This window comes from Argiope bruennichi, chromosome 5, assembly GCF_947563725.1.
Source record: "Argiope bruennichi chromosome 5, qqArgBrue1.1, whole genome shotgun sequence".
NCBI lineage: Eukaryota > Metazoa > Arthropoda > Arachnida > Araneae > Araneidae > Argiope > Argiope bruennichi.
In genome coordinates, this window is record NC_079155.1 from 54383865 (window position 1) to 54401801 (window position 17937).

At 30.7% G+C, this 17937-nt stretch overlaps 1 protein-coding gene across 3 annotated transcripts in view; it reads left to right on the forward strand.

Annotated features, from left to right (window-relative positions):
* Positions 1–17395, forward strand: part of LOC129968624 (guanidinobutyrase-like) — a 28039-nt gene extending 10644 nt beyond the window's left edge. For all 3 annotated transcript variants that reach the window (XM_056082714.1, XM_056082712.1, XM_056082715.1), the window contains 7 exons: positions 1923–2148; positions 5948–6073; positions 7070–7254; positions 7331–7531; positions 8779–8923; positions 11132–11226; positions 17102–17395. In XM_056082714.1, the coding sequence (XP_055938689.1) occupies positions 1992–2148; positions 5948–6073; positions 7070–7254; positions 7331–7531; positions 8779–8923; positions 11132–11226; positions 17102–17194 (1002 nt within the window). In that variant the 5' untranslated portion in view covers positions 1923–1991 and the 3' untranslated portion in view covers positions 17195–17395. The remainder of the gene's footprint in view (positions 1–1922; positions 2149–5947; positions 6074–7069; positions 7255–7330; positions 7532–8778; positions 8924–11131; positions 11227–17101) is intronic.
* The last annotated feature ends 542 nt before the right edge of the window (positions 17396–17937 follow it).

Below are 17937 nucleotides of genomic sequence, written 5' to 3' on the forward strand. Positions count from 1 at the left end.
AAAAATCATGAAAGAACTGAAAACAGGAAACATGGCAAACTTAAATAATAAGAAATAACTATTTAAAAATTTATATGAATAGAAAAATACACATCTAAAAATTTTTTTTAGCTATTTGTATTTTATTTTTTATGAACAATAATTTTTAAAGCATTTCAGTTTAAATAGTTCAATAAGTAAGGTTGTCATCCTTCCCGTACATCTGGGACTGTCACTGTTATTTCACTACTCAATATGCATTACTTTATACCCAGTTTTATCTATTTTAAATTCTGCATGAGACAGACGGCGAAAGAAACTGGTTTTCAGCAGAAGTTAATGAAGCAATTTTGATTGCTTTTTATAATTTTTGAGTTACCTGCGTCTGCTCAATGTTATAATTATATATAAAAAAGGAAATAATGTTATTAAGAAAGTAAATAAGTTTTAAAATATGAATGTACTACAAAAGATTAGCTCTGCATCTTTTTCATTGTTATTTTATAGATTCATTTTATTAGATTGTTTAAACTTCATTAACTTTATAAAGAGAAACTAAACCATTCCTACTAAATTATAGCACTTTTTCATGCTTAACACATCTAAATGTGTTGCATGAATGCTTGTCAATTATGGCAACCCTATCAATAAGGAACAAAATTTATGTTGATCTTTCTTCTTCTTTTTTTTCCCTAAATTTTGCAAGCGATTTTTTCATTTATTTCAAGCAAATTTTGAAATTTGTTTAGTTATATTAACGCCCCGTTTAAAGCAACACTAGGGCTGTTTTGGGACGGACCTCGTAATTTTGAACCACGGTCAGATAACGAGGACGACACCTGAGCTGGCACCCCTCTTTCCACATCGCACCACACCAGCGGGAGGAGTTTGGTCATGACGGATTTAACGTGCAACAGACCTCCTTACACAACGGTTCTTCGATGGAATCGGGTTTGAAATTAGTTTTGCGATTTTGCTTAAAGCAAGTTTTAATTCTTTGCACTCCAAAGGCGTCTTTCTAGATGGAGTATTATCTTGATGTTTGTTGATTTCGATTCTCGCTTTCAATTAATGATTATATATCTTATTGTCATACTGAATACAAATAGTTAAATTTCCAAATTTATTTTCTAATTTGTTTGATACAAATTGGCATTTTATTTAATATAATTCATTAACATGTAGCCTATTAATATATCACGCCTGGGATTTACAGCATATGTCTAATTAGATGAAATACCTTCTCTCTAAAGTTAAGAGAAAAGATAATTTAATTAAATAGAACAGCAGTCCCCAAATTATGCTTCATGACCTACTAGTAGGTCAATTTTTAGCGGAGCACAAAAAGATCTTGAATGCGTATGCATCTTCGCACAGTTTGCAAAAATATGTTGTGAACTTAAAATCTTCATTAGGCCTGACATTAGATATATCTTTTTTGCAAATTTAATAATTCAATAATAAATGTTTTTTTTCTTCATAAAAGTTCTTTTATAGCCCTAAAACCTATTTCGGAAAGAATGTTTACTGTTCAGTGTGCTGTAGATTCTGTTTCTAAAAAGTAGGTTGCGATACTTAAAAATTTGGGAACCTCTGATGTAGGAAGTATGAATTGTTAAGTCCTGACAGTGAACATATCAGCAAATTTCATTTGTTTAATGATACTTCTTTAAATAAAATTCAGCAAGTGATCTAATCTAGGTCAGTATAAAATGCGATGCCTTCTTTTCATTTCAAAATAAAATCATGAAATAACTGATTTTTAACGAAATTAGTCAGACTAATAGAGCACGAAAACATGGGAATGTAAGAAAAAACACACAGAAAGCAAATAATATAAACTAGAATGTGATAAAATAGAATTTTATTGTCTGGTAGTCTAGAAAGATAAAAAGTGTCGTTGTCTAATTTTATCTGTCCTTATTATTTATTTCCTTGATTAGAGCCAGCTGAAGAACGAGTTTATCGCAGCCTTGAACCTGGAGGCATACCGAAGAAAGTAACAACTCAAAATGCTCGCTGCTGGACGTGTGCTTCGAAATGGCTTCTGTCAGACAACTTTTCGAAAATATTCTACGAAATTTAATCAGCCTATGTCGGCCAATGTCATGCCAAGGCCTGGTGGAATTGCAACTTTCATGAGATTACCATATCAGACGACAGCAGATGGTAAGCAGATAGTGCATTTACTATTCGAAGCATATTAATTGATGGTTTGAAATAAATGATATAACACTGGAAAATTCTTTAATCTTTGAAGTATTTTATAGCAGGTGCTTATAGTTTATTGTAAGTTAAAAATATCTCGATTAATAAAAGTTCTTCACATTAAATACATACTTTTATTTATATTATTTTGAAAATAGCGATAACAAAAATCGTCTGAAAATTGTCAGTTGCCATTTGGAATTTATGATGTCGTATAATTTTGTAAAAGCTTCATAAGTTTCTGAAATTTTCAGTTTAAATAAACTGGTACATTTAAAAGAATATTTGGTTAAATCACAATGATGTTTATAATTTTAAATTTTAAAATGTGGAGATTAAACAATGACATGACATGGACAGGGAAATATTTTCTAAATGTAGAGCTTATTTTTTAATAAAGAGGTGGGAAATAATAATAGCAAATGAAATTCAAGCAAAATTTATTAAATATGTTCTCTTCATATATCTATAAATGATCTGCTATCATTTTTTAAACAAACGAAATCGTATTAAAATTTTAGTCAAGTTTCTCAATAAAGTACTTCTCTTATTATTTTAAATTTTCAATGGACTCGTATATAATTAGAAAGCTGGGATATTTTTAATAATTATATATCTCTCAAATTTAAAGCTTCTTTTTATTTTGGCATTTAATATTTTTATTTGGTAGTTATTTAAATGGTATAAAACTTCATTATTTAGTTAATTTAATGTTAAACAATTTCTTTTTTAAAGGAAAAAGAAACACTTTGATTATTTTATATAACCTTTAATTTAAAAATAAATAAACAAATATTTATTTTATGGGTTAGTTTTAAGGCAAATTTTCAAAAATATGTAGAAAACTTTAATCAGTGTTAGGTAATAGCGTCATACTGTTATGTAATAAGTGGGAGTGGTCTCAAAGAAACTTTCTCGCATATTAACATAAATGTTGTCCTCGCCTCCCATATAAAATGGTGGATCTTAAGCAAAGCCATGGTGCCTTTATTCATTCACATTTTTATTTCAGAATCCTATACGTGAGAGTTGTGTGTTTTATAAAATATAGTAAAGAAAACCGGTACTTGTGTATCAATTAAGAATCTTTGGAAAATAATTGTTAGGAAATATCAACCTTTGGCGTGGATTTTGCATTTTTCCTGAGTCTAGTCTTCGATCTTTGGCTGTATTTTTTTTGACAATAAATCACTTGCATGCAGTTAATACGCAAGTACCAGAAAATAAAATATATATTTTAGACGCCCTTCTTCCGACCGATTTGATATAGTACTGTTGTAGTCAACAGATTACACACCGAATTTCTTTTATTTCGGCTCCTTTGTTATCACATTACATGTATGAGGAAGTACAGACCGACAGACTGTCGATCTTCTGACAGATTTTTTTCGAAATTTGGTTGGCAACAATACTTTTGATCCTAAATTTGAGCATCAAATTTCACCCATCGAGCTCTCCTCGCTTTATAGTTATCGTGTTAACTTATTTTTAGGCTTAACTTATTTTATTACTTAGGCTTAGCTTATTTTTAGGCTTAACTTATTTTATTACTTAGGCTTAGCTTATTTTTAGGCTTAACTTATTTTATTACTTAGGCTTAACTTATTTTATTACTTAGGCTTAACTTATTTTTAACTTAGGTTAACTTATTTTTAGGCTTTATTTAAATAGACTTCGTTCTAAATTTGAAAGAAATCTACAAATGTGTTCTAAAGACCGTATACCAATTTCATCCTTTTAACTCAAAGATCCTGGTCACAGCAAATATAATTCCAAAAATGTTTTTTTTTTCGGGTTTAAGGGAGGGTCTGAAATGGGGACATCTTTCTAATTCGAGTTCGAATTTTTTTGACGATTTTATTTGTATTCTTCATATACAAAAGTAAGAAAAAAAGTTAAAAGAATAATTATATTACACTTATTTACTACTTAATTACATTCTGAAATTGGATGTATTATCACAGAAATTATTCATTTTGCAATCAAATCAGAAGTCATGAAGACAGTAAAAATATAGTATTAACATGCACTAATATGTTGAATTTTTCTATAAAGTTTTTATTTTGATAATATGTTAAGATAGATAATAAATAATGACAAATGCCGAAGATTTATTTTCGTCATCAAATCTCTGAGAGCTTAAGGTAGCTTTACGGGATATGAACATGATTAAAATCTTTGGTTTTAATAGAAAAATCATAAAATGTTCTAAGGTGTAAAAGCTTAGTAGAAAAATGAATATAAATATTAAAAATTATAATGAAATAAATAAGTCGCAACCTTGAACTTTTGAAAACAATATAAAGTTTGCATAATAGATTTGCAAAATAACATAATTGTATATTTTATATGAAATCTAACATCACGTTAAATTACACTTAGTTGCTTTTTTAGATAAAATTTCTCATAGGAAGACTATCTATTGTAGTGACTGTCATGATACGACTTTCTACAGAAAATTTCAGTAGATCTTCGACGATTATGGTCCCTAGAAATCAAAACCACACTTTGTTCAAAAATTATATACTCTGGGATATGTTGTAAGGACATTAAAATTATTGATGAGTTCGTAGATTGGTCATCTACTTCAAAGCGGGTGGGAATTTTCATTTTCCTATAACTTCTTTATGATTAAAGATCGGAAATTAAATTCAAATAAGGCGAATTAGCATCTCATTAAGATAAACAACTTTTGTATTAAAAAGTATTTCGATAGCTCCAATTATTTAGAAGTTATAGGTTGAAAAATGATTTTCAATCAATAGTTTCGACTATTTTCAATATGATTATACGGCCGCATTTAAAATTCTCAAATGATTTACCGAATTTGAAATTATTTGAATGTACTTGGACTAGAATTCAATAGCTCGAAGAAAACTAATTAAATAAAAATAAAGAGCAGAAATATTTACTGGCCACATTATGTAAAAATTATCAACTTTAGAAAATGTCAAGACCTGAACGTGCTTTAGTTCTTTTGAGTGTGTTTGACTATATTACTTATTTATTTAAATGTGGCAATGCAAATCATGCTAAATATTTATTTTTCAATAAATGATGAACTATGCGATATCAATTAAGTCATTATTTATAGTTGCTTCAATACACAATATCTCATTGTTTTTGTGTAAGGATTGGAAGAAATTTGAAAATATTAACGTAGATAATAGGGAATTTACTTTTGCCTTACAGATTGAAGAAAGGACTTCTTCTCTTTTTGCAAGATTGTTTTCTAAAATAAAGTTTGCAGGAAATACTTGAAATTTAAAAATTATCTAAGAATCAATTCCATTACCGATTATTTACAACTCTGGATTATTAAGAATTATTTAAAACAAAAATTATAAATACTCCGGCAAATCTTTTTTTTTTTCCTGCTGGGATGTCTACTGTTAACAATTCCACTTGATTCAGTTTCTTTAAATAATAACTACCTCAATTTCGGCCGTCTGATTCTTCTAAAAATGCAGAAACAGTTAAAGCATTAACTAAGAAAACTGCTACCCGTTATATCCCATTAAACGGGGATTTCCCTTTATGTTATTTAATCTTTAGATAAAATAAATCTAATTAATTGTATCAACTGGTACGTTTTTCTTCCTAATCAGATAAGATCTAGAGTTGAATCTTTTTTAACAATTGTTACAGGCCCCCATTGTTTACCTACTCTCACTGTTACCGTTTCCCCAGAGACAAAATATTTGTAGTTCGTAAACGATCATAAAGAATACTTCTTCATAACAGAAATTACATTTTTTAGGTTTAGATGTGGGAATCATAGGAATTCCGATGGACATTGGAACATCAAATCGACCTGGTACTCGCTTTGGTCCTCGACAAATAAGAACCGAATCATCTCTTTTAAGACCCTGCAATTCTAGTACAGGTACGGTAATGAACATCTGATTTTTGGACATTGATTTTTATTCATGTATTTCACATTTTTAAAAAAATACCTTGGAATTAATGTTGATAGACATAGATCGCACTTGCACTTTTTGTATTATATTCTTTTATCTGATTTTTATTCGTCATAAATAGAAATCAGTGCATAAAACAGGAAACCTTAAAACAGTACTAGCGCCTAAAACAGTACTAATGACCTTAGTTAATTTAGAGTGCAGTTGAGTGAAATATAAATTATACAGAAAGATTTTAGCCATAAATGCATCCAATACCTCTTATATCTGTCCGTTAGAATGCATTTTCCCTAGTTAATTCGGGTTCTCCCTAGCACTGTTAGTTAAAACCCGTTTTACATAGTTAATTCGTGCTCTACTGGCAATTTTCTTAGCTTTTTGTTTCACAATTTAATATGTAATGTAAAATATAATTTTTTTCTGTTCTTTTTTCGTGTACCAATATACGTTTTTTCTGGAGGGTCCTTTGTTGTTTGCAAATGTCCAGTTTCATCAAGTGTCGTTTGTTCCTTCGTGCGAATTGAGGTTGCTCTTCGGCGGCCCCATCAAGTTTCCCACATGGCTTCTGGTTAGGTTGGAATACTGCTTGCATCACCTAGTTTGTAATTCTCTTCAGATAATTACTCCTTTCTTTCTGGTGAACATTTTATTTTCGGACACATTTTTTTTGTGCCACTTCATGTAGACTATTACAGATTAGGACACCTCTCACAGTTGGATGCCACGTCTAGCTCACAGAATCGTTCTTACACACTCTACGTTCTGATACAAAAAAGAATTAACAAAAACTTTGTACTCGACAGATACGCCATCTATCGGCGTGAAGCTGTAACATAGTTAATTCGGGTTTTGATAGATTTCTAGATTTCACTACAGCATATATTATTTATGAAATGTTTCCACAATTGATCGTTGTTTATGAATAAACATACAAAATTCTTACTTTAAATTTTATTTTACAGGTGATCAACCTTTCTCCTTTTTACAAATTGCTGATTTAGGAGATATACCGTACACAATGTATGATATTCGTGAAGCTATCAAGGATATAAAAAATTTCATATCAAAAGTTTTAGAGAAAAACTGCACACCAGTGACATTAGGTGGCGATCATACTATTACCTATCCTATTTTACAAGCCATGAAGGTACTTGACTTTCCACAAACAGAAACTTCCATTATAAATGTATTTCTTTTCAAACATCTAAAGAATTTCATTCCAGGAAAAATACGGTCCTGTTGGATTGGTTCATGTGGATGCCCATGCTGACGTAAGTGACACAATGATGGATTGCAAAATAGCGCATGGAACTCCTTTCAGACGAGCGTTCGAAGAAGGAGCCTTAGATTCAAAGAGAGTTGTGCAAATAGGTCTGAGAGGAACATGTTACACACCAGAAGATTATCAATGGAGCAGAGATCAGGTAAAATATGAAATAATCTTTAAAGAAATCATGCGATTATTATTTCCATCATATCAGATGAGACTACCACATTCGAGACCCTTTTTTATTGCTGTTTTATTATGCCTTTAACACATGCATTTCAAGAATTTAAATCTTCCAGTTAGATAGAAACGAGTTGAAAGATTTATTAGTTCAATTCTTGTTCAATTATTTTAACGGACTGGTGAGCTTAGTTTATACTCTTTAAAGTAAATAGTTGTTTATTTTCTTTGAGAAAATATTTGAATTTGTTTATAAACGTTGTATTAAATGGCGATAAAATAATTCTTCGGCTAGAGGGTTTAATTACAAAATCATCTTTCTGTTACAAAAGAGTATTGAAAAATTAATAATGCAATAGCTTTAGTTTAATGGTCAGAAAGAAAACCTAGAAGAAGAATTATAACTAGTTACACAGATTACGCTTTCAGAAAGATATTTCTTTTTAATTCTTACTAGCCATGCTGACTATGTTCCGTTCTTTCATTAAAATTTTAAATATTTTGCGGAAATCTCTTGGTAGGTGTACTGTGTAACAGATAATGATACTTTGTTTCGTGAAACGTAGAGGAAGCAAAACTACAATCTAGGCTTACACAAAGAACTAGACTTGTGGACACTAATAACACAAGCAGAGTAGAACTAGACTTGTGGTCACTAATAACACACACAGAGCTAAGTAGAAAACAATTGAACACAAACAATGAGAGAGCTAGCTCACTCTGCGATCAACACTCCAAAAAGAGAATTCACATCTCGCGTGAGCGCTTCGTTTTTATAGCTTCTCAACATAGAATTCACTAGAAAGATCTCTGGATCTCAACTCTTCACAGAGATATCGACATAATGCTTTCTAGAACAATTTTTACTGCCGGGTCCGTCACAAAATCACCAAGTTTATCGCCAAAGTCGGGATCATTGACTTGGTATCCATTCAATATTCATTGAAAATATTGCATCCAGCAGCTCAGCAAAACTTTCTCTGTATAGCTTCGTATGCCAAATATATACAGATATTTCGTATAATACATTCTATGAAAAATCTGATTTTCTATTTATAATGCATTTTCTACCAATAAGCGTTCTTCTTGTTTTAATGTTTCTTATTCGTTATTATTTTAATTCATGTGTACTATATTATTCGTAAAGCCTATAGCATATGAAACTGGAACTTAGTATCTTAAATAAATAATAACTCGATATTTTTTTAATATACTTCTGATTAGGGTTTTCGGTTAGTATTAGCTGATGAATGTTGGTACACATCTCTAACTCCATTAATGGCTGAGATACGAAAACAAATGGGAAGTGGTCCCGTTTACGTCAGCCTTGATATTGATGCGCTAGATCCCTGCTTTGCTCCTGGAACAGGTAGGACCTTGAATCCCTTTTATTCTCTTTTAAAAATTTATACTCTTGTTATTATTTAAGTCATGGTTTTAAAGATTATAAAAAAGAAATTGAATTTTAGAAAGTTTTAATTAATATGAGTTTCTTCAAAGCCATATAAAACTTTTGTATATGCCCAAATTGCGATGAATCTGCAAAGTTTTTCAGGAATTTGTTAAGAATAAACATTTTGATCATTCATCACAACTTCGACACTTTTTTCATGAATTATTTTTATTTACATTATTCAGATTCTTTCGAATAGAAAAAAAAATGTTAAATTCAGAAAAATAAATAAAATTGTGCCTTTGTATTATTTTTTTTATTAAGTGAAACAATACTCAGTAGAAATAGATTTATTCAGAAATGCAGAATAGTAGCCGAATCGCCATGTAGGCTCCCCACCACCACCGAGGCATATCATGGATATGGTGATGAAAAGCTTCAAAAATGATGATTGTTCCTCATCTCTCTGATAAACACAGCAAAGATTACAGCGAAATTATCCTACCGCCGATGACGAGACGTGCCTTTTACGGAAGAGATTATACAACGACCATTGCAGGATCCAGACCCTTCGCAGCATCCAGATCATTAATCAAATCTGCATACCTTCGGCAGGAAGGATGTAACTACGAATTCTTGCATATACTAACCTACTGCCTTTAAAAACCAGACAGACAGACAAATAATTCCCAAAATATGTTTTTCGAACTCGGGAAAGCTTGAGTCAACATGCAGATTCGATAAAATCGCGAGTTCAATTTTTTTTATTATTATTTTTTTATGTTTGCTATACTTTTTCTTTATATACTTCGTATAGGAGAATTAAAAAAAGGCACTTCGAAAAATTTGAAAATCAAAAGTAAATACAAAAATTCCTAAACTTAAATAGGATAGACCGCTACAAATATTTTTTTTTTTTTTTACTTTATCAGAACCATTACAATTTTAATTAAAAATTCTTGCTTTTTTTTTACTATGATATTTTTGCTAAAATACATGCTTTGTTCAAGATGGAAATATTTTCATGTCTTTTATATATAAAAATTGACTGTTTAATTCCTAATCTTGAAACTCTAAAATCTGCCTTATGCTATAACATTTGTTGGAGAACTTTCAAGTATGTGTACCAAATATGTATTAATACAGCAGAGGTTAAAACAATCACATATAAAATCATTTGTGATGGCTGTGATATAAACTTCACATACAGGAAAGTAGCAATATATTATCTGTTTTTGCGCGGAGTATAGAGATAGCTTAAAAGAAAACGCACAAAATTCATTCTGTAACTTTATAAGTAACTATAAAATATACCATTTTTAACCCATTGAAAAAAATTGTAAAAGTAATGTAATAATTCTGTATAAAAAAAGTACGACATAGAAAATAATTCAGAACTAGTCAATGTAGGTAGAAATAAATTTTCTAAAGGCAAAAATTAATTTGAAAAAGGGAACATTTTCAAAGGTTTTATTTGTTTATATATTAAATATTCCACATACGAAAATTTCAGAATGTAAGTATAAAAATTATTATTCGTATAAATGTAATAAAATTATTAATTATTGATACTATATATACATATAATATGATGTATCATCAGATCGACTATTTGTATTTTTCTTTTTAAAATACTTTTTTTCAAAATATGCATTTTGATGACATACTGCACAAAAAAAAAGGAGTGCATAAAAACAGATTTGACTGTATTCGATGGGATGCATAATATCATTTCTATCAAATGATTTTCAAATTTTTCACTTCTTGAAGAATTGTAGACTAACAAACAACCTTTAAAAACATCACCGAATAACAATTTTTTTGCCCAAGTTATTAATAACTTGTAAGGAATAATACAAAATTAAGTTACTCTAGTACGTAGCAATTCTTGGCAAAGAAATGATTTGAAATAGTTATATTTTCACAACAATAATAATAACACTAAAGACAATATATAGAATTTGTTTCTATATATGGAAATATAACTTTTAATCAATGAAAAGATTAATTATTTAATTAATTGTCAAAAAATCATTTCATAATTCTGTTAAAGAATTCTGTTCTTCCTTTTACTTTAAAATATCTGCGAATCTGATTAATTGAAAATTTGTTTAGTAGTTTGGATCAATAGTATATAAATTGTTTGTATTTTCCCCTTTTATCATGCAGATTATCTTCTTTCAGGTACGCCTGAAATAGGAGGATTGACAACAATTCAAATGATGGAAATAATAAGAGGGTTGAAAGGAGTCAACATTGTAGGAGGGGATTTAGTAGAAGTAAGATTATCACTGCATGATTAATGAAAACCTAACCAATCCTTCCTTTCCTCTTTGCCAATTTTTCTTTGTGAATACTTTAGTAAAATGATAATTAACAGTCACTGAAAATATTATACAGTAGACTCCCGATTATCCGCGCCTGCCGCACTAAGTTTTTTTTTTTTTGCCTCTAAGCAAAGAGAAAATGCTTCCAAAGCAAGAAGCAAACACAAATGACTGATTTCTTCAAAAAGGTGTAATTTTACAGTTATGCTTTTGTAATTACATAATACATTACAGTATTAAAACAGTACATATGTTTTAATTTTTCTGTGTATCCTTGACGCCTCTCGTAAGTACAAAGCATTTTCTGTTTTCATTAACAAAATGCATTTTAGGCTAGTTTTGAGTGATATACTAAAATATTAAGCGTTAGTTAAACATTTCCTGCTGTTTATTTTACGTTTTATTGAATATAAAATAATTTTTCAAAATTGGAATGACTGTTTTCTCTTTTGCTATACCCGTTTTTAGCTTTTTTCGGATTATCCGCGGCGGCCACGCCACCCAATTCCGCGGATAATCGCGAGTGTACTGTATATACTGTTCATTTCACTATCCTGAGACGACCACTTTCCGACGACTATCTCACTAAGGGGTGAGACGCGGAAGGATGAGCGCATTTCCGGAATTCTTCGTCCTTCTTTGACCTTGATTCCTGCGCTATTAGATATTCTTTCGTTCAATTTTTTTCACGTGTACGTGAGTATCATGTTGTTTCTGACTTTATTATTTTATTTTAATTCAGTCTGCGAGTAATCCGAGTTTACATTATTGTTAAATGTAAACATTTCCTTTCATCTTTTCTCTCACCCCTATTTTGAAGAATTAAACCCATCCTAACGCATGCGCAAAAACGAGGAGGGTTTTAGAATCCGTTGGCTAACAATATATACATTCAGATTTTTCCTTGTCTTTTCTTACATATTATTTTTGTGAAGTTGGATTTTCCATAGTAGTTGCTTTAAAAACGTCACACAAAAAGAGAAAATAGTTTACGGCTATAACACAAAAAAAGAGAAAAACATAGAGAACATAAATTTCAAATGTAACATTTTTTTATTGAAAACTTACATGTACAAAGTTAAGGCAAACAATACAATTGAACCTCATTTAACTAGCATAATTTGTTCCTGGATCTGACTCATAATGCGAAAAAAACGTTAAGCGGAACAACTATTTACATAGAAATCTACACAAAATAGAACAATGCGTTCCTTTCCAAAAGAAAAAATATATATATTCAAACAGATTTATAATAATGCAATTTATTGTTTATAATACATTTTTTTTTTCACAAGAAAGTTGTTTAAAGACACTTGTCTTTGAATATGTTTCAAAACTTGACGAAAATGAGACAGTTTTATCGTTAAATTAATTTATAACGCGCATATTTACTGTCTGATTATAGTGATGCTTCTAAACGTATGATGCAATAATTTCCCATGCTTTTAGCATCTTCCTTATTTCGCCTCACCAAATATCCTTTTGCTGTGACACGGAATACAGCTCCATAAGCTCTTCGGAAGCTCCATCAACTCATCGATGTCATTCCTATCCCTGTCTACCCCAAAATCTTGATCAGAAACACAATCTCAGCTATTAAGGTTCCAAAAAATCACTTGCTCAAATTCCTTGGAGTCGCGTTCAACAACGCTATTTGGCCAAAGCTTCTTCCATCCAAAATTAGGAATCTCTCTAAACAAGTGCTCAAAATTGGTTGTTACACGAGATACTGGTCAATCTTGCATGTCTGTTTGACAATCATTCTGAAACACTGCTAGTTATGAGAGTCATTTTTGTTAACATTTTTTTTTTTAAACTTATTATGCGAATCACTCGTTTTGAGAGGTATAACTGTATTATGCATGTGGAGTTAATAAAATAATTAATATTTTTTGCATTCTTTAAATACAATCATTCGACATTTTATTTTTGTATTTACATAACATATATTTTCTTTCTGCTTCTATTAAATTTTTAATAATTAATGTTTTCGAAATAAATTCTCTTCGTTCCGTAAAATAGTAGAGATATTCAGGAATAAATCAATAATTACCATCAGAGATAGCAACAAATTAGAGGTAAAACAGGCACACTAGAGTAGGGGGTTTCTAAACTTTTAAACAATGCGGCCTTCGTTTTAAAATGAGATCTATAGCGACCTGCTTCACCCTTTGCGCATTGAATCTTTTTTTTTTTTTTAGAGGATAAGTACATACTTTTTCCAAAAGAGATTTTATGAACCAAGATGGAACTTCTATTTAAAAAAACATTGAAATATTTATTATATTAAAATAAAACTGCTTCGATATTAATGCTTAAACAAACAGAATTGAACTTTCATAGTAAAAAGAATTTGGGCGACATCTGAATAGCTTGTTTGCACATTGGACTTCTCTTTATTACAAACCATGTGATTTGCTGAAGATCTTAAGCCTACATCACATTTTTGTAAATGTGGTAAGATTTATATAAATCGTTATATTGTCGTGTAATAAATAAAACTGCTTCGATATTAATGCTCAAACAAACAGAATTGAACTTTCATAGTAAAAAGGATTTGGGCGACATCTGAATAGCTTGTTTGCACATTGAACTTCTCTTTATTACAAACCATGTGATTTGCTGAAGATCTTAAGCCTACATCACATTTTTGTAAATGTGGTAAGATTTATATAAATCGTTATATTGTCGTGTAATAAATAAAACTGCTTCGATATTAATGCTCAAACAAACAGAATTGAACTTTCATAGTAAAAAGGATTTGGGCGACATCTGAATAGCTTGTTTGCACATTGAACTTCTCTTTATTACAAACCATGTGATTTGCTGAAGATCTTAAGCCTACATCACATTTTTGTAAATGTGGTAAGATTTATATAAATCGTTATATTGTCGTGACGGATCAAAAATTGACACGTGACTCAAAAGTGGGTCTCACTCAGGAGAACTCTTGAACTCTCGCTTGTGGAAAGCTCGCAGAAAAAAAAAATCTTTTCACGAGGGTTATTTTTTTCACTATGCATTAAATGCAGCCGTTTTCCTATATGACCCTAAAAAAAATTTTTTTATATAAATTTGTCTTAAATTAATTGCTTTGCCAACTTTTAGAGTTTCAACAAAGCACTGGTGGTACGGTTTTATTTTTCTACCTTGAATGAAAATATGTATCTTCAATGAATGATATCATGAAAGAAAAATACAGAAATTTGATTCATACTTTCGCTGAATTTCTTCCAAAATATAAGAGTACAAACCTCAACGAATAGATCAAAAACGTTTGGAGCAATCTATTACTCATTGAAAATGGTTGAAACAAGGGTTCGGTAAACGAAAGTCGAGGAAAAGAACAAGTCGATGTAAACGAAAGTGATTGATAAATATACTTGTAAAAGGAATGTTTTTTATAAAAAATAACTAATACTTTTAAAATTAATGATCTAAGATTTGTAAAGAATTATTAAGAATTCTGCTTAAGTTGGATGAAATTTCATTTTCCTTCTAAATTTGCAAAATCAAATATTTTTTATTGATTTTAATTTGGTTTCTATATAAGCAGTGATAAAACCAATTGTTTTTTAAAGTGATTTGCGGTGAAATGCTGTCATTTCTTGCTAATAATGAATTTTTAAAAATTATTCATGAATTTTTTAATACAATCTGAATATACAAATAGAAAGCTTGCCAACACTCTTACATTATGAGTCAATCAATCAATAGAGGGAGGAGAAATTGAATAGGTCCCACTTTTGTACTTTCTATTATTGTTACAACGGTAAAAGTTCCTTCATATCATGGATTCTTCCATTGACTCGAAATACTATTCTCTTCTTTTTGGTATTAGTGTGCCATACCAGAGAAGAATCACATATGTACCGTCCTTTTCTTGCGTCTTTCTCTTTGATAGGAATTGGGATTAACTAACTTTGAATGACTTTACACACTCATCAGATCATTAAAAAAGTTGTAAAAATGAAATGAAACATCGTGTAAAGAGTAATTAAAGTAATACCAACTGAGTTAACAAATCTTGCTGGCTATGCAAATTAATGATGTACAAGCTGCGAAACACAAATAAAATAAAACAAATAAAAAAACAAATAAAAAAAACGATGTGAAAATTCTGCTTCTACACTGAAGAGTCAGAAAAACTGGTATAGCAGGTCGTATGCAATAATGATCAACCAATCAGCGTAACGAAAAGCGGTCGACAGTGCTTATTTAAGACAACAGGTGTTTGAGGAGGCTATTGTATCAATTCTTGCTGTTATAATAGCAGATTATCAAGATTTAAGTAATTTTCAACAAGGACTAATCGTCGGCCCAAGAGAGATAGGGCATAGCATTTCCGAAGTAGCAATGAAATTTGGATTTACGCATACGAACGTTTCAAGGGTGTATCGCGAATATCGGGTTTCCAGTAAAACTTTAAATCTCCGACAGCGGTGCGGCCGGAAAAAGACCCTGACAGAACGGGATCATCGACGGCTGAAAAGAATCGTTACACGAGATAGACGTTCAACACTTCTTCGAATTGCTGCGGATTTGATTTTTGATCAAAAAGTATCAGCGTACGCATTGGGCAACGTACGCTAATTGATATGGGCTTTCGCAACCGCAGATCATCTCGTGCTATTGTTGACTCAGCGGCACGGAGCTCTGAGCGCTTGTCTGGGCTCGCTAACCCCGTCATTGGACTCTTATTGATTGGAAAAACGTTGTCTTGTCTGACGAGTCACGTTTCCAGTTGTATCGAGCGGATGGCCGTGTATGGGTATGGAGAAAACCCCATGAATCCATGGATCCCTGTTGCCTACAAAGAACTGTTCAAACTGGTGGAGGCTCTGTGATGGTATGAAGCGTGTGCAGTTGGCATGAAATGGGACCATTGATACGTCTAGACTCGACCGTGACAGATCAGCGGTACGTTAACGTCACTTCTGACTACCTGCATCTGTTCATGTCCAGTATACATTCCGACGAAGTGGACAATTCCAACAGAATAATGCGCCACCAAACCGGTCTACAGTAGCGATCGAATGGCTTGAGAAGCACTCTTCTGAATTTCGTTCCCTCTCTTGGCCACCTAATTCCATTGACATGAATATTATCGAACATATCTGGAATATTTTGCAACGTGCTGTACTTAGGAGATCTTCACCACCTCACACTCTCATGGCTTTATGGACTGCCCTGCAGGAATCATGATGCGAACTGTCTACAGAATAACTTCACAAATTAGTTGAATCCATGCCATTCCGTATTGGGACATTTCTGCGTGCACGTGGGGGTTCTACACAATATTAGATTGGTATACCAGTTTTGCTGGCACTTCAGTGTATTTATGCTCGAAGTTATTTTTATTATAACCTTAAATAGTGGGGGAAAAGGCTGGGTGAATGATTTTATAAATTAATAAAACAGGCATCAACAAAATAATATTGTTACAAATTGTGTTTAAATAAAATTTTGAAAAATTTCTACAAATTAAATAAAAGTTTATATGGAAATTAATTTGAAATTATTAAAAACATAATTATTTCTTATTTAATGTGTTATAAAATTATTGCAGAAGTTACGGGTGAAAAGGCATAGAATTATTAGACTCGAAATCTGGTTTAATTTTTGTTATTTTATTAAATATTCTTCAGAACTGATTAATTGTGAAAATGGTAAATAGTACATTTGACCTGATTGCCATAAGCAAATTTTGTAACTCTACTGTTGACTGTTTAGGAGGAGAATATAGTCTTATAAGAAAGACAAAAAACATTTTCTATTTTATATCAGATTTTATTTCTCATAATAAAAATGTTATATTTTTTTCTAGGTCTCCCCACCATATGATCCAAGTGGGAATACCGCTCTGACTGCTGCAAACATGGTGTTTGAACTTCTGTGCACTTTATCAAAAAATAGATAAGATATTTTGAAGAGACATCTTATATAAAGCAGAGGAAGGTAAAGAAAAATTAAGATAAGGAATATTTTTCAAGAAATGGGAAACGATCGAGAATTTCCCTTCATGAGCAGGAATTCAATTTACCAATTATGTGGGAAACGCAATCGTTCGTCTGTTTCCGGGAAAAAGTCTATCTATAATAAAAAGAAATTTAATCTGAAATTCTGTTATTAAAATTTTACATTTTTTTTTATAGTTTGTTTACTCTGTGTGCTAAGAAATTATCAAATATTAGTGTTAGATAAGTATTTCGTTGCTTTTCAAACTCTTTTTTTTAAATACCAAATAAAAAGAAAATGGGTTTTTATAGATGAGAAATTCATTAATGAACAGAGTGTTAAATTTCTAGGTGAATAATTTTCGTCGATGATAATGAAAACCATTAAAAAAAAATCTAGGGTCTACCAAATTTGGTAGTCCTAGGGTACCATTTGTTCTGAAAAGCATGAAGCATACTAAAATTTCATATTTTATTTTCAATAAAAATACACCATGCTTTCATCATCATTATTTTACGGCATATTTGTTTCCTAAAATAATTCCATTTGCTCTAGGTTACATCAGAAGTCTAAAGCAAAGCCAGATATTTGTTAACGAATCGAAAAATGAATTTTAAAATGCCAACGCTTAAAAATAAATATATGAATAAATTTCCTTCCTTTACGAAAAAAATGTTATATATTATTAATATTATAAAATATTTA